We start from the raw sequence: 21,569 nt of genomic DNA on the forward strand, positions 1-21,569 counted from the left end.
TAGTTACAACCTAGTTTCCATAAGAAAAGCATTTTTTGTTTGCTAATAACTGTGGTGTCGTTTGACGAATCTTTACGAAATTCTCCAAAAAAAGTCTATTCAGGTCAGCTCCTATCCTGAAAGTTTGGGGGTCATTCGTCAAGGGGGGGCTGAGAAAAAAAGGGGTCCTAAAACACGTTTTCCCCATCTTAATTTCCATAGGAAATTTTGCGACGAGCTACAGCCCGAACTGCTGAACGGAATTACCCCAAATTTGGCAGAAAGATAGAGCTTGGTTCAGAAAGCGACCTTTTTTTAAATGGTGTAAATCCGTTCAGTAGTTTTTGAGAAATTAAAAAAATCAATTTCCCATAGGAAACTTTGTGCAAGGCTGCAGCTTGAAACTACTGAATAGAATTACCCCAAATTTGGCACAAAGGTAGTTTGTGGGTCAGAAAGCGACCTTTTTTTTTAAATGGTATAAATCCGTTCAGTAGTTGCTGAGAAATTAGAAAAATAAAAGTTTCGATATCTGGGCGGAGCCTAAGTCCTGTGTACGAGCTTCACTGTGATTAACTGCCAACACTCCACACCAGGAAGTGTTGGCAGCCATCTTGTGGCTCGGTAGAAGCGAGTCGCTAGAAAACAGAGAAACAAAGGTAGAAACACCCTGACCCCCTAGGCCTGCTCAGGGAGTCCCTGAAGGGCCCCCAGGGCCCAAAAAAACATTTTTTTTAAAATAAAAATCGGCGCAATTCACGCTGGGGTCGCGGGTTCCCGTGTTTTATTTTAATGAGACTGCGGGTTGGGCTAGGTCCCGGGGCATTTCTTAAAAAATATTCGCGGGGGCTCGCTGGGGCTGCGGGGGCCCGCTGGGGTCCCCGCAGTCTCGGGGCTTTACTCATGTTGGGAGGGGGGTTACGCGGCCCCCCTCTTGGAGCCCTCCATCTGCTTATAACTTTGGCGTCGTTTGACGATTCTTTACGAAATTTTCCAAAAAGTTTTTCTTTTTTGATCAGCTCCTATCTTGAAAGTTTAGGGGGGGCTGAGAAAAAAGGGGGGTGTCAAAACGTGTTTTCTCAATGCATTTTCCATAGGAAACTTTAGACAAGGCTACAGGTCAAAGTGCTGAACGGAATTACGCCAAATTTGGTAGGGAGAAAGGTCTTGGTCCAGAAAGCGCGGTTTTGTAGAAATGGTGTAAGTTCGTTCAGTAGTTTTTGAGATATTAATATATCTGATCGTTGCCTAACTTCCGAACACGAGCTTGCCTCTGATTGGCTGCTAACACTTAAAAGCAGGAAGTTCCCTCTGATTGGCTGCTAACACTTCAAACCAGGAACTGTTAACAGCCATCTTGTGCCTCGCATCGAGTGAAAATATAAAAGAAAGGTTCCGGGGGCAATTTAATGTAGCGGAGCTCTGTGTAATGATGATTTGGACGCAGTGAAGGTTTAAGATTTATTAACAATAAAGGAGAAACAGGTGAGCGCCAGGCAGCACGACTTCCACTTCAGGACTCCAGTAGGAAGATAACCCTTTCAGACTCCCTGTACCCAACATCACCACTTCCCAGCTATGCCTTTAGAAGCCAGTCCGTCGGCTCGCAGCTGTCTACCTTTGCGAGCTAGTACGCTGCTGTGCCTCTACCTCTGCGAGCTACTACGCTGCTGTTCCTTTGGGAGCGGACGGCTTGTAGTTCTGCCTCTGTGAGGCGAGCGGACGGACCGCAGTTGTCCCTCTGCGAGCCTGGGTACGAACTGTTCATAAGTCACACTATATGAGCATTGAAAAGCCATTTTGTGATTCAGTCCGTCAGCTGGCATCTGTCCCAGGCATATCTGAAAACATACCGGAGCTCTTTCTGTGAGAGATACCCCTTTCACGCTGCGTCTCCCCACATTAGCAGGTAACGCACCCTCTTCCCACATCACCAGCATACCCCCAACAACCTTCTTGGGCCCGGAAGTGTCCCTCTATGAACTATTAATGAAAAGGTTGGAGAAATAAAAATCTTAGTCATGTATAGCTTTACATATAAAACACATTTTATTAAAACAAAACAACAACAAATAAAACTATGTACAGCCGTGGCGTGTCATCACTGGTCCATTTGTGATTCACAGCCTGCAAGACAAAAAGAAAGATAAGATGGTGCGTCATGTGTCCAGCAAAGGAGATCGAGAGAGAAAGAGTGAGAGAGAGGGAGAGAGGAAGAGAGAAAGAGAGAGTGAGAGAGGAAGACCGAGAAAGAGAGAGAGAGCGAGAGAGAGAGGAAGACAGAGAAGGAGTAAGATACAAGGAAGAGAGAAAGAGAAACAGTGTGAGAGAGAGGAAGACAGAGAAAGAGTGAGAGAGAGGAAGAAAGAAAGAGTGAGTGAGAGGAAGAGAGAGAGTGCGCTACAAGGAAGAGAGAAACAGTGTGAGAGAGAAGAAGACAGAGAAAGAGAGAATGAGATACAAGGAAGAGAGAAAGAGAATCAGTGTGAGAGAGAGGAAGAGAAGGAGGGAGAGAGAGAGGAAGAGTGAGAGGGAGAAAGCCAGACAAAGAGAGAGAGAGTGAGACAGAGAGGAACACAACAAGAGAAACAGTGTGAGAGAGAGGAAGAGAGATAAAGAGAAAAACAGTGTGAGAGAGCGAGAACGTTGGAGAGGGAGAGAGAGGAAGAGAGAAAGAATGAGAGAGAGGAAGAGACAGAGAAAGAGAGAAAGTGTGAGAGAGAGAGAGAGAAAGGAAGAGATGGAGAGGGAGTGTTGACACTGGAAAAAATCTTCGCAGCTCACCTTTGTGCCACCGGTGTGTCTCCAACCACGTGCCGGAACATAGTGCACCATCAAGTTCAGTGATCTGAAAGATAGTATAGATTTAGTTATTGCAGAGTACATACAACTGCACACGCGTAATTCTCTGTTTCAAGGAAGAGAGAAACAGTGTGAGAGAGAGAGAGAAAGAGTGAGAGAGAAAATGAGAGAGAGGAAGACAAAGAGAGAGTGAGGGAGAGAGAGGAGAAAGAGTGAGGGAGAGAGAGAAGGAGGAAGAGAGGGAAAAAGAGAGAAAGAGTAAGATACAAGGAAGATAGAAAGAGAGAAACAGTGTGAGAGAGAGGAAGAGAGAGAGAGAGCGAGAGAGGGAGAGAGAAAGAGAGTGGAAGAGAGAAAGAAAGAATGAGAGAGAGTAAGAGACAGAGAAAGAGAGAAAGTGTGAGAGATAGAAAGGAAGAGATGGAGAGTGAGTGTTGACACTGGAGAAAATCTTCGAAACTCACCTTTGTGCCACCGGTGTGTCTCCAACCACGTGCCGGGAGATAGTGCAGCCCTCAAGTTTAGTGATCTGAAAGATAGTATAGAATTAGTAATTGCAGAGTACATACAACTGCACATGCGTAATTCTCTGTTTCGCTAATTCGCAATGAGGCTTGTGCACCCCATCCACTCCTACTGCTCGGAGGTGTCTGTGCGCTCTTGTGCACCCAGACTGCTGCACACTATCCACTCCCACCTCCCAGAGGTGACTGCCCGCTCCTGCGGAAAGAAGGCTCTCTGCTCACCTTCCGCCACCGGCATGTGTGTAAGAGGGTCCACCACGTGCCGAAGCAACTTTGTCATGCGTTCAGGATGGCCACGCATCATCGCAGATTTTTTGCGCGTTCAGCTTTGGTGGTGTTGGGGGGGGGGGGGGGGGGTGAACGTCGATTCGTGATTCACAGCCTGTTAGATAAAAAGCAAGATAATATTATGCATCTTGCGTCCATCAAAGGAGAGAGGAAGAGAGTGAGAAAGAAAGAAAGAGTGAGCAGAAGACAGAGAGAAAGAGTGAGAGAAAGAGAGAGAGAAAAAAAGAAAGAAAGTGAGAAGACAGAGAAAGAGTGAGAAAGACGAGAGAGAGAAAAACAGTGAGAGAGGAAGAGAGAGAAAGAGTGTGAGAAAGAGGAACAGAGAAACAGAGGAAGAGTAAGAGAGAGAAACAGAGAGAGAAAACCGAGAGAAAGGGAGAGAGAGAGAGAAAGAGACAAACAGTATAAGCGGAAGCGGGAGATAGAAAGAGTGTGAGGGGGAGAAAGGAAGAGATGAGGAGGGACACTGAGTGCCCACACTGGTTACAAAACCGTCACAGCTTACCTTTACGCCACCGCTCTGTCTCCAACCATGTGCCGCGACCTAGTGGAACTCTCAAGCTCCCACATCTGAAAGATAGTACAGAATTAGTAATGGCAGAGCAGGGTTGGATTAGGATTCAAAATCGACCCGGGCATAATGTCTTTCCTCAAAACACTGCTTCGGCGAAATTTTTATTTAAAAAAGGGGGAGTGGGTGGGATACAAAAAAATGCACGGGTTCGTTTACACTGGTGACTTAAAAACAAGTGAGGCAACTTCTACTCAGGCCCCCTGCCCTGCTAGGTATGCATACATTAATGGGCGGCCCTGCGAGAGAAACAAAGTGACACCTCTGCCGGTTGCTAAACGTGAGGTAATGACGCTGATCTGCCTCCAGAAAGGCCATTCAGATACCCACTGGCTGTATCGAAACAACAGTGACACCGCCCAAATCTGCCCCCAAGACTGCTCCAAAAAGCAGCCCACAGTTGGAACTTGGCACCAGCTCCTCGGGCATTGCACCAGTGCCCGCGTTACCAATACGACGCTGTGGCAGAGTATATACGAGTGCGTACGCTTAAATCGCTCTGCCGTCTTTCTGCATTCAGGCTGCTGTACCCCATCCACTCCCGCCGCCCAGAGGTATCTGCCCGACGCTGCGCACCTAGGCCTTACTGCTCACCTTTTCGCAGTCATGGCACCCTCCACATCATGCAGCTCCGTTCTGCAAGCTAATAGGTCTCACATTTGGTACGGAGTCTTAATATTGCCATGGCAGAGGACATACTAGTGCGCCTATCATCATCGCAGGTTGTACACCCGCTCAGTGCTTGCGGTGCTACTAACTCAGTGAGAAGTGAGGCCACAAACGTGGCGGTAGGCCCTCGCTGTTGGGCTCAGGCCTACACTGCGGTGCAGCAGAGCACACAAAACATCAAGTGTCCGGACCACCGGGACGGGCCATCACAGTGGCGGTGTGACTGTGCCGGTCGCAGTGCATGCGTTGCGAGCAACTCTAAAATGACGTAGAACACGTGCGCCCGGTCTTTTTTATTAGTAGGGTCACGTGTCCGGTGACGCCTGTGCTGGATGGGTGTGGTGTGGGTGTATATCAGCCGTGAGGGAGTGGCTGTGGCAATGCTGGTGTCCGTGTTGGAGTGCTACTGTCACCCGGGTTGCAAAAGCCAAAGTGTCACTCTGTGTGCCAAGTCCAACAATATGGCCATCATGGAAGGTACAGGGAATTACTGACCCTATATTCATCCATAGTTCCACACAAGAAGGATGGTTAACATGAGACATCTGTGTGTATATGAATGTTTATTGCACATTTAGTGGAGAGTTGCAGCTGTAGCAATACAGAGCCATGGAAAGTTGAAGTTTCAGTTTTTGGCACATGGCGGGCAGCCAATTAGAGACAAGCTTGTTGTCGGAGTTAGGCTGCACCAACATATGTACTTATACAATCACTGCGACGATCCTCACGCACTTATAAATTCACTATACACTCTGCTTGCAGTACTCTAACGATGCAGTCTCTACGTACGTACTTGCACAATGACCGAGACAAAGTTACATAATAAAAGTTTTCCCCTACTGTCAAAGGTAAGATGGTTGCATACGCTGTCCAGAGCACTCTGTAATGTGGTAGGGCCTAGGGGCAGCATGTTGCATACATAATGAACACACGGACACAGATAGATAAGGGAACTGGGTACGTGCACTCGCGCTCGACTCCTTTTTATTACCAGGGTCACATGTCCAGTGATGTCTGTGTTGGATGTGTGTGGGGTGATTGTAAGCCAACCCTCCAGGAATGGTTGGTGCTGGCAACAAGTACAACAGTAATCATTGGATCAGACACAGATTCAATCATAAAGGGTCAATGATTTGTGCTGCACTAAGGTACAGGTACCAGATATGAAATCATGCAGAAACAATTCTATTGTAAAGGGTTCATGACTTGTGATACACTGAGGTAGGACAGCAAATGTGAAATTATTCACAAAATATTGTATCAGAAAGGGTGCATGAGTTGTGTTGCACTGAGATAGGGGCATCAGAAGCAACTAACGTCTGCGCATCCAGCAATGATACATGGTGCGGGCAAAACACAGAATCGCAACTCGATGTGAATTGTGAGCCCTGCTATCGCTAGTGTACATCGAAGGCAATAGTCAGCACAGACATCGAGGAATGTTTTTAGTCACTTCCTCTTGACAAAGTTCGAGGACATAGAGTACAATTCTCTCTAATAAATAAATCATGTTTCAATTTAAATTGTGAGCTCTGCTGACCGCAGTGTAGGTGTATGGAACAAAAGATGAAACATTTATGGAATACACTGAGGAAATCTTGGTTGTTCTGAGTACAGTTGTAAAGTACGGTATTCTGAAACTAGAATCTGAACTGGTCGTTCATCATATTGTCTACCTTTTTCAGTAGGGAAGAGCTGTGGAAAACAACAAGCTTCCAAACTTGTTTCCCACACACTCATGGGAGTTCGTTTTGCTTTTTTCATCTGGAACAACTCAATAGTATGTCCTATCAGTTCTTTTGAATGTAGAGGATGTATAGTATAATGTTCATAAATTTCTTCTTTTCTTGAATTGTCCACTTGAAATATGTGTTTCATCTTCTAAAGTCATTTCTTCTCCTACATTTACAATTTTATAGTAAATATTGTTTTGCACCAGTTATAATGTAGCTTTTTGGACTTTCGTGACATGTACTAACTCTTGCCATATTTTCCGACTCTTTGTGGGTACACCATTAACAAGAATGACTGCAGGTTCAGTATCGTCTCTTTCTACACCAACAGTTTCAACAATTTTCTTTAAATCTAAAGGTAAATACACAACTTTTCCTTTTAAACCTCTTTATAGATCTGTTGAAGGCAGCTTACCTGTTTAAGGCTGCATACGAATTATAGCCTGAAAAGGGTGCACAGATTGTATAATGATGGCCTTATATGTATTTAAATCTGTAAGTTTTGGAGGTATAGCAACTAATTCTAAGTCATTATGGACAGCTCTAGCTGGCATTTTGTTTTGTTCAAATTTATTGTAACAATATTTACAAATACATTGTACAGTACTTACTTAAAACGAGCTTCCACACACAGATAAGCAGGATATTCTTTCTATTTATCATTGTTATCCTTTTCACTTTTTAAAAACGCATCTACATTCCTAGTTTGAATTTTATAATGAGTACGTCGAGAACAAAAACAAACATAGTTGAGATTTTCAGCAGAAACTACTTAAAACTTTATTTCTTTTTCAAACTTCACATCAGTATTATCTTCCATCTCTTCTTCAACACGTACACTTATCAAACTTATTTTCTGTACACTTCTCTTGACTAGCAAAGAAACGTAACTCTATATCATCACAAACTTGTTTTATATCATTTACATTAAAACTCTATTTCGTGCCGCAGCAAGACCTAGACTTATCCAGATGATTCCTCTTGACTTAATATAAAGTTGCAGATGTCTATCGATCCGAACATTCGTAGGATCCAATTTCTCTATGTGAAAGCATCTTCAAGCTGAAGCTGTACAATTTTTTGCTAAGTGTTTCCTCCTGTGAAATTTTTTCCCAAATTTCTTTCAATTCTGTCTTCTCAGACTTGGTAATATATGACGTGACATAGCGAGAAACAGCAATTGAGTTATCTGCAACATAGTGTATGTCCATATTTGCATTCCACATCTTCAAACTCACCGGATTGTAATCATTAATGTACTTCCATTCTTCTGTTCTTTTTATATTATAAGTATTTTTGGGTGATTTTCGAGGGATAGTATGCCTCAGTGCTGAAATAAAACTGTTCACTCTTCCTTGCAATGACTTATGGTGCACTGAGTTAGTAGTACCTTTGGCGCTCAGCGTGTACGTACCCTGCGATGATGCGTGGTCCGGGAGGGCCGCACTAGGAGCAGTGTCTTTTGTCTATTGAATTCTGCCTCAATAAGGCCACGTGGCGATGACTTATGGTGCACTGAGTTAGTAGTACCTTTGGCACTGAGCGTGTATGTACCCTGCGATGATGCGTGGTCCGGGGGAACCGCGCTCGGACCAATGTCTTTTGAATTCTGCCTTAATAAGGCCTTGTGGCGATGACTTGTGGTGCACTGAGGTAGTGGCACCTGAAGCACTCAGCGTGTGTGCACCCTGCAATGATGCGTGGTCCGAGAGGGCCGCACTGGGAGCAATGTATCTTGCGTACTGGACTGCATCATCTGCAATCGCTACTCCATCTGAATTGTGATGCCTGCTGTCCGCAGTGTAGATCGAAGGCAGTAGTCTGTACAGACATAAGTCTGCGGTGCTGTGCCGCTGGGTTTGCAGGGGGCCTGTGTTGAGGAGACCTGCGGTCATGGCGGCAGCCACGTGGCAGGGTGAGGACCGCCGCTCTGGCAGACTCATTGGTCTTCACAGTTCGCAAGTGAACCATGCCCAGAGCCCCGACTTATTTATTCATACTCCTACGCTGGAGTGGCGTACGTTGGACCAGACCACTGCGCTTCCGCTTCCAGGGGAGGACAACACAGCTACATGTCAGATCTTCCCCACTGCCTGAGGTAACATGGTTGCGTCTATTGTGCACAACACTACAAGCACCAGCAGTATATGTATAGATGGAGAGGTTTATGATCTGTATAGTGAGGTCTGTTCAGCACATCACCGCTACACTTGGTATTGTGTGCATTATTATTATTGATGGATGAGTTGCATCCTTCACACATATTTGCTTGCCATATCTGCCAACATTCAAGTATTGTGTGGCTGAGGGACCATGCCGTTTTTGGAAGGTCTGCTGTCCTGATCTGCGCTGCCTCAGTGGTAGTAGGGAAGGGGGAGGTCAGGGGGGGACGTCCTGAGGCTGGTGGCAGTGAGTGTTGTGGCCTACATGGGTGTTTGAGCTGCGTGATCAGTAACTCTATGACGTATGTTGCGCTTCAGATGTGATTCTGGGCTGCGATCCCTTTCGCATTGTTGGTAGTCGTCCTGGTTTACACCAGTAAAATGCAGATGTTAGATACCTACTGCAAACGTGGCTTATTCCCTGTTTTTGGATCGCACCCCAGATTTGGCTGCTCGTTGAAAATATCGGGAACTGGTGCTTTTGTGTTAATTTTTGCGCAGGGACGTCTACTCTGTATATTATTACCGTTAGTTGTTCTCATTTGTGACAATTGTTTTTTTGTGGAAGCTATTGCTGGAAAACGGGGGATATTGGCTGTTTTCACTAGGTTGACAATGAAGTGATAATTTAAAATCACTGAAAAAACTATAGGTTTAAAGAAGAAAATAATTAGAAATTAGCATTTAAAAAACCTTTGAAATTCACTGAAAAAACCATAGGTTTCAGGTACGTTCTAGTTACAAATTAGCATTTAGAAAACCTTTGAAATTCACTGAAAAAACCATAGGTTTCAGGGACGTTATAGTTACAAATTAGTATTTAAAAAACCTTTGAAATTCACTGAAAAAACCATAGGTTTCAGGTACGTTATAGTTAGTTGGACATTTCACTCATACAAAACCATAGAAATTCGCCGTTATAGTTAGTTGAGCTAACTGTAACTCGTGCCCCCGCAATGCACTGCTGATGACGTCACATATTACATCATTCATGACATGGTCAGTGACATCACTGATGACATCTCAAATGACATCACTGATGACATCATCCACATGACAATCTGCTGCACCTCCTCACACCCTAATATAACCTTTGATACACCCCCTGTAAAATACAGACTACCATTTACAAAACCATCGACACACCAATACCAGTTACTACAAACGCACTCACTAATTCCTAGGTCTACAGACACATGCACTCATTCATCCATACAACCATTCATACATGTAGTCACTGATCAATACAACACTATCATGTGCACTCATACACCAATACAGACACTCACACACCACCACTCATCCTAGTCAGTTATGCAAAGAATCAATCACAGTTCCATTTACTCACCTACACAGTTATACACACACCACCTCATTTATTCATACAGATACTAACGCATACTTACTCTCTTATATAATCACTAATACAAGTATACACTCATCCCACAATCACTGCCTCTCAGATATAGTCATTTATATACTCCAACTCGCACATACATTGCCTTTTACTTTTGTACTTACTTGGACATCTACAACTGAGACATCCAGTCATTCACCAACACATCCATACACACACTCACTCACCCATAGAACTGTTTCCACATACACACTTAAAGTCATAGACCCAGTCAATCAACCACTCACACATCTATGCAGAGTTACACCCCCCACCCAACCACACACACACACAATCAATCTCCCATACAATTACTCAGACAACTAATCAATAACCCATATAGACACCCGTGGAGCTACTGAGCAACTGATGCAGAAGGTTATACAACAAAAGACAGACTGATACAGACATTCACACAGTTTAGTCACTAACCTATGTATTCAGTAAGACACGTTTAATCACTCACTTAAACAGTGAGTCACACACCTACTAAATCCTCCATCCAGACACTTATACATCCACTCATTCTTCAATACAGCTTGGTATTTATATAATACATATTTAAATTTTAAACAAAAGCACATTCACTGGATGAGGTCATCAGTGATGTCATCAGTGATGTCATTTGAGATGTCATCAGTGATGTCATCAGTGATGTCACTGACCATGTCATGAATGATGTAATATGTGACATCATCAACAGTGTATTGCGGGGGCGCGAGTTATAGTTAGCTCAACTAACTATAACGGCGGAATTTCTATGGTTTTGTATGAGTGAAATATCCAACTAACTATAACGTCCCCCAAACCTATGGTTTTTTCTGTGAATTTCAAAGGTTTTTCAAATGCTAATTTGTAACTATAACGTCCCTGAAACCTATGGTTTTTTTCAATGAATATATATATATATATATATATATATATATATATATATCAAGGCTCGTTGGGGTGACCAAAGGGTAAGCAGCACTCGAACACGACACTCTTTTCCCCAGTAAAAGCATTTATTTGGTATGCTCAGCTTCGCTTCTCAGTCCATTAGCATACGACTGCCACCTGACGCGTTTCGTAGTTCACTTCCTCAGAGGCACCGCAGTCGAAGGAAGCAAGCCGGGCCACATCCTCCTTTTTAATCCAATCGTCCGCTGATATGCAGCTGCTTTGGATGAGACAAAACGCAATGATTAATGGGAGATATAGTCCGTAATTACTTTTCCATAGATGGTTGCTTCCTTAATAATTGCCAAGTTCAAAGCTCTGCATTGAGGCCCAAGGAGTGAAGCCGCGCTCAATCCACACACCGTGCTCCACATTGAGCCCCGTGCTTCGGAACTCGTGGCCCCCTTCACATGGGGTGGTGCTCGCTCAGCGGCTGGTCTGCCGCTAGTTACATCAAGGCTCGTTGGGGTGACCAAAGGGCAAGCAGCACTCGAACACGACACTCTTTTCCCCAGTAAAAGCATTTATTTGGTATGCTCAGCTTCGCTTCTCAGTCCATTAGCATACGACTGCCACCTGACGCGTTTCGTAGTTCACTTCCTCAGAGGCACCGCAGTCGAAAGAAGCAAGCCGGGCCACATCCTCCTTTTTAATCCAATCGTCCGCTGATATGCAGCTGCTCTGGATGAGACAAAACGCAATGATTAATGGGAGATGTAGTCCGTAATTACTTTTCCATAGATGGTTGCTTCCTTAATAATTGCCAAGTTCAGGAACGGGAGGCAAGATGGCCGCTGCAACGTTGTGCTGAGAGGTCGCATCCTTTCCCTCTCCCACACTCATGAATAATTTGTTGTGTAAGATGCTGTGCTATCCGGGAAAATACCCCTGATGGAGATCGTACGATGGTGGCACAAAGGGCTACATAAAGTTCAGCGTATTAAGGAACAAGTGCTCTGGATCGGACAGGGTTGGATTCGAGTTAAGCAAGCAACTAAGAGATATTTAGACGGACATCCGATGGCTCCTAAAATACCCAACCGCGCAAATCAAGAGAAGGCGAGTGAGAGGGGGAAAAAGATATCGGATCCGTCAGCCGCAGTGAAGGCTGGAACAACTGCTAGCTTAAAAACAGACACTCCCGCAGGGAAGAACACCGGCGCGATCAAGAAAGTGTTGGAAAAAGTGAAAAAAGGAGACACGCGGAAACCGAGCGTGGCTGCTAAAAGTAACAGTGGAAGTACTGGGGATGACCGCAACGCGAATAAAGTTAATCCCGGGAAAGGAGACGGGAAAGGAGATGAAAACAAGAATCGGGACGCGGGAATGCGGCAACCTACCATGAAAGAGATCCTATCAGTGAAGCTCCTCGAGACGCCAGAGATACCGGATCCTCTCAGTGAAACTGACGGCGCTGTCATTCTGGCCTCGGGAAGCGTCCTCGAGGACGTAACTGACGGCGAAGAGAGTCTGGCTGCTAGGCAACAAGGTGAGCTGGTGCCGGTGCCGAGAATGAAGCAGAACACTGCAGAAGTGCAGATACATGCGGCAGGCGGATTAGACGCTGGGGGTGAGCAGCAAAAGGAGTCTAATAATGGAGGCAAAGAGGAGCCCAGAGGTCTGGCTACTGGTATGAGGAGTATGGGTGGCACCACTGCCGATATGCTGGGAGCTTTAATGTTGATGGAAGAAGAGATGAATTCCTCTAAAAAAATGATCGGCACCTGGGGCAGCAGGGACAGTTTAGTAAACCAGAACTTTTTAGGGGGGTCAATTGCCGGTAAGCACCCTCAGGGGGGAGGGGATTGTACCTCTCTAGAAGGGGAAGGAGAATTTTATTCGGTGAATGAAGACTCGGGGTCAGCACTTTCATCGGAGTCCAATACAGAGGAGGATGATCAGGAAGGTACTGAGTCAGATATCAGCACATCAGGGAAAGAATCCACAACGAGGAAAAGTCATGTAAAATTAAGGAGACAGAATCCTGACTCACCTAGACACTTAGAGAAACGGCTAATGTGGGATTACTCTGCAACCTCGCAAGTATACCAGGAGGAGAGCAATTCCGGCAATATCACTGAAGGTGCGGCAGTTGGCCCTACTCCTCCCCTACAGGACCCCTTTCATACTCTGTTTACCACTCTTAAGCAGATGCAAAGCGAAGCAAGGGCAGAAAGCCGCAGAGCAAGACAGGCATCAAAGAAAATTCAGAACAGCTTAAGAAAGGTTAATAAACTATACGATGTCCCCCTACCATTTTCCACCCGACACCAGCTGCAACTGAGTTTATATGTATGGTATTATCTACTGTAGTATGCGAATCATGTGTAGCGAAAAATGTAAGTGTTGTGAAAGGAAGGAAGTCTTCCCAGACATACAATGCTGTGCCATACAATTCTACAGAATTGTAAAGAATTTAAAAATGAAATGAAATGAAAATGAAAATGTTGCATTTTGGGTTGGAAGTAAAGAAAAGGAAACATTTTATTTTGTCTAATTGTTTATCGGCAATATTTGCAGGATGCAGTTTTTGGTCTATGATGCGATTTCAGCTTTCGAAGGTTGAATGCGACCTAATTATGTGGAGTGCGTAGTAAATAGGAAACATTGCTTGAAATAAGTTAAAAATGGAAGAGAGGAATGATTGTTAATTTAGCTGAGTTACAACTGTTTTTAAATAATTTACTTTTTTTTGGGCCGTGACTGTGTGTCCTCCCCCTCCCTCCATCCCTTTTCAATTGAAGGACCCCAACCCTTTTCATTTGAAGCATGATTTTCTTGCTATGGTCCACTTCCTGTTTTGACCAGTGAATGGAGGGTCCTACAAGCTTCAGAGTTTGAGATTTGACTCATAACAGTTGTTCCTATGGTGGAATAATTCTGGCTATGGTTTATGCCAGGACAATATTCCCTACAGAGGATCTGTTGGGGAAGCTGTGCAAACCACTTCACAGTGTACTATCTTGTGTTTCCTCCCTCCAGGTGTAGTTGATTTAAACATTCCAAAAAACAGGACATGGCACGTGCTGCAGATGTTCAAGAAACTGTCCTGGTTACCGGAGGAGGCGGGTACTTTGGTCATCGGTTAGTATAGCTTTGTTTTCTGTTATTTTTAAATGTTTTAATTCAAAGGTTTCAAAATTAGAAGGCAGCCTGTTGTGTGACAGTGAATCTGAGTATTTGTTGTATTGCTCAGTAGTCACACTAACATCCATTTAAGGTACAGAAGTAGGTGCCAAGTTTGAAGCCTGCATGAGTATTCCCGAATGATAGTCTCAACCAGTTCAACACATCTGATTTCCAATTGCATTTATATAGTGCTTTGTACAGCTAAGGAGCCTGCTGAAGCCATTTCAGTGGACGAGCGGCATGCTACCCTGTACATTTTGGACCCCGAGTCATAGCTCAGTGTGATAAATTAATGAATAAATTGGAAACCCAATGGCGGGCAGTCCTTCCCCAGTACAAGGGCTGTTTGATTCTCCCGGTGATCCAGTGTGCACTGCCCTGCGCATTTGGCCATTCACTTGTTAGCATCTACACTAGGTTCACATAGAGGAATATTGGGTATGTTTATTATCTATTTTATGTATTGGGAATTTAAGCACACACTATGTAATTTATCAAGGTGTAAACTTTAATGCATCTTTGAAGCTACTCTATGAAGAATATAAAAATGTGATATGCACTTTGATTCACTACTGATGAAGAAGCTCTGACACAAGAAATACAAATAGACATAGATGTTTACCTATCTGGCCCAATGTGGTTGGTTGTTCAACCTATGTCTTCCTCTAGATCTGTTCTATACATTAACAGAACACGTTACTCAGAACAACCTATTAAATGGAAGTGATCCCCTATCTCTTATCTCAGTTCTTCATAATACCTAACCCTTTCAGATAAAGGCTTCTTTTAATTAAGGATAAGTTACTCCTCAGGTTTTTCATTACTGTGGATAGCTAATGACATCTGTGGCCATTAGATCACTCCACTATAGAAAGTTTGTTTTAATTGAATTAACAAGAAAAGTCCCAAATTACAACAGTTTGAGCTAGGAAAGCACAGTATTGTACGCATTGTGTCTGAGCTACACTGAGCGAGTGATCACAGGACTCACTAGATAAGGGAGTTACAGGCCCACAGAGAATGGATGTCAGAGTTTGAGAATTGGGCAACAATCCCCCCGTGCCTTTTACTGATGTGTAGCTTTTGTTTTGCAGGTTAGGTGTTGCTCTGAACAAAAAAGGCGTTAACGTGATTCTTTTTGATGTACGGAAGCCAGTCCATGACTTGCCAGCGGGGATGACCTTTGTTGAAGGAGATGTTCGCTGCCTAGCTGAAGTGGAGAAAGTGCTGGCTGGTGTAAGCTGCGTGTTCCACTCCGCTTCCTATGGGATGTCAGGAAAAGAGCAGCTCAACAGATGTCTGATAGAGGATGTGAATGTGAAAGGTACAGCAAATGTCATCCAAGCTTGCATCCGACGAGGCGTCCCAAGGCTTGTTTACACCAGCACCTACAATGTTGTGTTTGGGGGTCAAGTTATAGAAAATGGGGATGAATCTCTACCTTACCTACCTCTGCACCTCCATCCAGACCACTACTCGCGGACCAAGGCTTTAGCAGAGATGAAAGTTCTTGAAGCCAACAACATGATGCTCGAAGGACAGGATGGCGTGTTACGCACATGTGCCCTTAGACCAGCCGGGATCTACGGGCCTGGGGAACAGAGACATCTCCCAAGAATAGTCGGTTACCTTGAGCAGGGGCTCTTCAAGGTCGTGTATGGAGATCCGAGCAGCCTGGTAGAATTTGTTCATGTTGATAATCTAATTTCAGCTCATATTTTGGCCTCAGAAGCTCTGAAGGAAGAGAAGGACCACATAGCTGCTGGCCAACCATATTTCATTTCTGATTCTAGGCCTGTGAACAACTTTGAGTTCTTCCGACCTTTAGTGGAAGGCCTGGGTTACACCTTTCCCACCTTGCGCTTACCTCTGTCTCTTGTCTATTTCTTTGCTTTCTTATCAGAAATGGTTCACTCTCTTGTGAGTCGTTTTTACAACTTTCAACCAATTCTTACACGCACTGAGGTGTACAAAACTGGGGTCACCCATTACTTCAGCATGGAGAAAGCCAAAAAGGAACTAGGTTATCAAGCTCAGCCCTATAGCCTCCAGGAAGTGGTGGAATGGTTTAAACACTTTGGGCATTGGAGGAAGAAACCTGAAAATATCCAAAATAATCTGATTTGGAATATAATGTTTGTAGTACTGTTACTGGTGGCGCTCCTTGCTTGGCTGCTCCAGCAATTGTAACTTAACCCTACTGATTGTCCGGTGCACTATTTCAAAGTACTGTAACTTCTTCCAAGAGAGTTGAGATGTGTCAGTGTCCTGAAATGGTTATCCTCTGTCTTGATTTAATAAGTCATGATTACAGACATTATATAAACGATTTAAAAAGTTTGATTTTTAAGAACGTTCAATGTTTTCCAAAAGGAATTTTAATGGGGCATTTTAGGCTGACACAATTTAGGGCTACAGCAATACTTAAGTTTACAAATTCAGGATTTATTTGTGAGGTTGTATTTCTTGTTACCTTTATAACATTCCATCCGGAGTGACACTCGCATGATTACCTGTTTTCCTGAAATACTTGCCTGTGCTAAAATAATGCAGGGCATTGTCGTGAGGTATTGTAAATGTTTTCTTGAATGGTGCTTTAAAAAAAATAATATAGTAATTCAAGAAATGTTTGTATATTTTTGCGAAGTACTTGGTCATCTTATGTGGCTAAAGTACAGGGTCATATTTTTCTCAGGGACAAAATGTGCCATACTGGTTACTATACTAGAAGCTTCACAGTAGGCCCTGTTTCCAGTGAACCTCAGTGTGGGGAGCTAACTTCTGACCATGTTTGAGTTTATGAACCCTCCATTTGCAACTGTTTAATGTTGGGGATAAGGGTATGAGACATGCTCCTCGGAACATGTACACTCACTGACCCTGATAGTGCCATGAGCTATCTGCTTCATGGAGCTTGTAAACTCTCTGACCCTTGACACCGCCAGAACAGAGAAGGTCAGAGAAAATGTAGTCACCGTGATCTAGGTTAGTGTCAGGCTAGGCCTATAAAGAATATTCAATTACTGCACCTATTGCAATAAAAAAAATCCGATTTCTCTGACCCAAGCATAAATAATTATAATTATATTCTAGCCATCAGTAAATATTTTTGTCTAATTTAACAGAAAATTTTGCAGTGATATGTCGTTCTTAATACAGTCTGTAAAGATGGACATTAAAACCCAAACGATGAAAAAAAGGATAAACGGATATTGTTTTTTTCCTCCAGACGTATTCAAACATCCACCTTTAATTAAATCAGTAACATAGTAATTGATCAGCAAATGCAGAAACCACTGCGACATTAATTCTTCAACAATGCTGTCCTTGGGTGTATGATTTCTTATACCTCAAAGTCCGATACTGTGGCCGAAATGTTAACGCGGGCAAGAGATTTTGCAGATAGGATGTTACACAAAAGGTGAAGAATTAGGTCTGGAAGAAAGATTCAATTTAATGACACACTACTAGCCCAGGGAACACAGCAGCAAATTTTAAATTTAATATCTAGCACTTTCCATTGTTCTGCAGTATTATTCTTGGTCTTCTAAGCTGTATTTGTGTACATGGACCAAATTTCTCTTGAGATGAACATTTATTACAGATCACCTTGAACATTAACAATTTTTATAAGGGACATTTAGACCTAATAAAGGGTCGCATCTTAAGTCTGTATAGAACGCCAAGAAGCACAGCATCGGCTGTCTGCTCCTCATTGGCCGGTATAGGCGTAGGAACAGACGTGGTGGAAGTCCATTTAGAACTCCATATTACTACCTCCTTTACAACGTCTTCAGGCATACTTGTAGCAGAAAAATATTGTGCAATAGAGACCAAGCCAGGGTGAGACTGGGACAGAAAATTGGCTGGGGCACCAAAATAAAACTGCCCCATTAGTGAATTATAAAGCTAAAAAAATGGCCCATGGTTGCAAATTGGGGACTTTTTTTGTGTTCAAATATCTTTATTGTTTTGATTAAAAAGAAAATACATTTACATTGCAATAGCAATACATAAAATTCAGAAGCCAATATATAATAAAGTGGAATGCGTAAAAGGGACTGCATAACAAAGGAACATCTGGACTGGGATAAAAAGATATCAAAGTTAACACGGAAGAATGATCAGATAAATATCAGAACTAGTGTTACAAATTCATCTAGTATAAGACTAAATCCCAGGAAGATGGGCGAGGTGGAACATCTACATATAACCCATCACATGTATTAGTATGTATTGCTTGGTAAATAGTATACATCAACAGGGGGAAAAGACAGGAGGAAAGGAGAAGAGAAAGAAAGAGGAAAGAAACTAGAGGGAGCAAATTGGGGAAGTTTTGAACTTGCAAAGACACATTGGATAAGTATTTGCAAGGTATGAGACTGCATGGATGCATGGATTTGAGCTCGCTGTGGGCAATCTATGTTTTAATATCGTGGAAACTAACAGTAAAATCCAGACCACCTGGCCATAAAACAGACCCACAAACAGCTCAAAAAACTGGCTGACCTGTCAGACCAGCCCATTGAGCACTGCCCGATTGCCCTACAAACCAGTCCGACCCTGGACAAAGTTTACACAGTAGAACATGTAAAGTAAAATTTTCTCCCTGAATACCAAAGCACAGAAGTGAAAAGACAATTATTATGCATATATCCACATTTCCTCTGTAGAAATGAAGACAAAGTGGTTTCATTTGTTGCACTATTTTGCCTTAAAGTATTTTCCTCAGTGGGCTGTGAAGGATTCTGATGCATGGTTTGCATGTGGCTGGTGCTCTCCTTCCTGATATATGCCGTATTTATGAAGAGGTGCTCCTCACCCTGCAGTGCAGGGAAATAATTTGCCTAGAAATAATTTTAGTCACAGGCTTTGTGTTAAGTATAAAAACTATCTCACTGATGATTTTTCCCGGTTCTAGCTTATGTGAGATAGCCACAGAGCACACATTTTGTCAGACCTTCTTTCTACTGAATGATGCGATGGGCTCATTTTTGCGTATTCCATGCATCTCATTGTAGTTTCTTGCTTTCTCTTTGGAGTTCCTCTCGTATCCTGGCTCACGTTTACCTATGGTGATTTCTGAGGCGGAGTGGGAAGTCATTATATAGTATTTAATGTTATAACCTATGAGCTTTTTCTAGTACGAAGAAACTGTAAAATGATTAATTTCTGTCTTACAAATTTCCCTCTTTGGATGATCACAGATTTGCAAATGTGTTCCATGGTCATTGTTGTATCTGTAAAGGTACACTTTGGTAACAAAGGATTTAGACTTATTAGCCTGCTTTGAGTCTAGTTAACTAACCCTTTGAGTCGGTCTGACTACCGCAGAATAAACTGGAAATGAAAAGCAGACATGTTTCTATTGGGCATACTGCCTGCCTATGGGTGCAGTCCTGAATGACACCTTCCATCTTCCTCTTATTAAAAGATACCACTGTAGGGAGCACTGCCGAAGCAGGAGTAATGAGAAAAAGTAGGTCTGGAAAAATAGTGGTTGGACGTAAAAAAAAAAGCTTTCATCCTCTGCAGTCTAAACCCTTGCTACAATATTGTTATTGGGAGTTGGATGGTTTAGCCAAGCAATGGTTGATGATCAAAAAATGATAACAAAACTATTGTCTGCAGTCCTTGCTAACAGAGGGGTCTATTACCATAAGACTTCAGGTTTAGAATGTTCAAATGTGATCTACATAGGTCAGCATAAGGAGGTTATTTAAAAGCTTCAAAGGGTACAACATTTCACAATCCATCAAGGTTCTACATTGTCTTCCTTTGGAACCACAGAGAAACAATCTACTATGCATAATGCCTATTCTACTTTGAGTAACAGCTTCGCGAATGTGATGTTTACCCTACAACATTCTTTCTCGCAGAAGTCTAAAATCACCAAGTGCGACTTCCATTTTTGCCAACTCCTGTGGTGGGTTTCGGTGGACTATAATTCTGTGATTACATTAGCGTAGGATTATGTCTTGACTTTCGTTTTCTAAAGGATTACACTATTGTCTCAATTAAACTTTGAGGTCTTTGTATTGTAAACCTACTGATCTATGCTGCCTGTTACTTTTGTTCCTCTCTTTACTTTGTCTTGGTCTGGTTTCACTCCCTAGGTTTTAACTCATGTTTTACGACATATTACAGGTGTCGTAAAATCTACAGTTTTTAGTTCTGTTTTGTAGAAGTAGCAGATTTGTCCTTGATAATGGGACCCCAACATCATGCCATCATCAGTTGAACTACAAATACTTTCATGATGCAGTTCGTAATGGGGCTATGTAGATAATGACACTGTGTTTTCCTGAATACCTCTAAATCTCAGTGACTAAGATCCAATTTGTTGAGTATTTTTAACACGTGTAATTATTTTTCTTAGAATATTGACACAACTAAACAAATCAATTATGTTCAAAAACGTGATTAATAACGTCTAACCTAATACATCATAAAAGGTAAGGTAATGGGGTTGGAATGGAATTAAGTGTCAACCTCTTTTTCTTGGTTCTGATTGTCTGCTGTTAGGGCAAAAACCACAATAATGACCTGTAAATGTAAATTGTAAGATTTGTCTCATCATGGGTACTATAGACAGACTCTTCTAAGGGTATGTGAACAAAACATGTGTTGCTTTATTGTGATGAAAATTTATACTAACAATTCCCATATTTAAGGATATTTCTCGTTTACAGGAAAAAAAGGACCAGCTCGGATTTGCTGTTTTACTTAACACACAATATATATACTGCCCATCGTGAAGCTTCTTGTGAACATGTGATTGAACAGATTGTTATGAAACGCTTCACAAGTTGAGGGCATTTGTTGGGCTGTGGATCTTTGTTTACATGTAGGGCTCTGCCTTTCAGTACATGAAGCACTGTTATTGGTATGATATGCAACCGTTCTACCTGCTTAACATTCTAACTCATTTATTTCTTTATTTTTGGGGATAAGAGATTGTATATTTATGTGGTCATGGGTAACATAAACAAGTGTCATGAAATCAAATGCTACAGTGCAATAAAGTTCATTTTGTGATGTGCAATCACTGTTTTATGTGACGCCGGCTTTCTTTTTGGGGATATGCATTCCTTGTGGAATGAGAATTTTTCATTCTGCTCAACTGCAGGGCTGTGGCCTCTTGAGTTTTACATAAACCTCAGTATGCATTGCAACAAAGGATGGTGCCGGTGTCTTTGTTTTTTAAAGAAAGAAGTGGGTCATGGCCCCGGGTTTTAAGAAAGGCATTACATTTAGTTCTAAGTATTTTATAGCACCACTAGCAGAACTTGATATTCTCCAGCATTGACTTTTTCTTCGATTCAGTCATTTAATCGTCACCTGTCGTCAACCTGTGAATCCGCAGTAACTTTAAAT

The 21,569-nt window shown here is 42.7% G+C and overlaps 1 protein-coding gene across 3 annotated transcripts in view; it reads left to right on the forward strand.

The window, feature by feature from the left end:
- The window catches only part of LOC146833596 (short-chain dehydrogenase/reductase family 42E member 1-like), a 131,056-nt gene extending 109,819 nt beyond the window's left edge, over window positions 1–21,237 (forward strand). For 2 of the 3 annotated variants that reach the window (XM_085601466.1, XM_085601467.1), the window contains 2 exons: window positions 14,046–14,147; window positions 15,287–21,237. In XM_085601466.1, coding sequence (XP_085457592.1) covers window positions 14,080–14,147; window positions 15,287–16,382 — 1,164 coding nt within the window. In that variant the 5' untranslated portion in view covers window positions 14,046–14,079 and the 3' untranslated portion in view covers window positions 16,383–21,237. Of the gene's footprint in view, window positions 1–6,856; window positions 6,925–14,045; window positions 14,148–15,286 lie in introns of all 3 variants that reach the window. The other variant, XM_085601468.1, reaches the window with a different exon arrangement.
- Window positions 21,238–21,569: the final 332 nt, after the last annotated feature.

The sequence above is a fragment of the Triturus cristatus genome, chromosome 4_2 (genome assembly GCF_964204655.1).
Source record: "Triturus cristatus chromosome 4_2, aTriCri1.1, whole genome shotgun sequence".
Taxonomy (NCBI): Eukaryota; Metazoa; Chordata; class Amphibia; order Caudata; family Salamandridae; genus Triturus; species Triturus cristatus.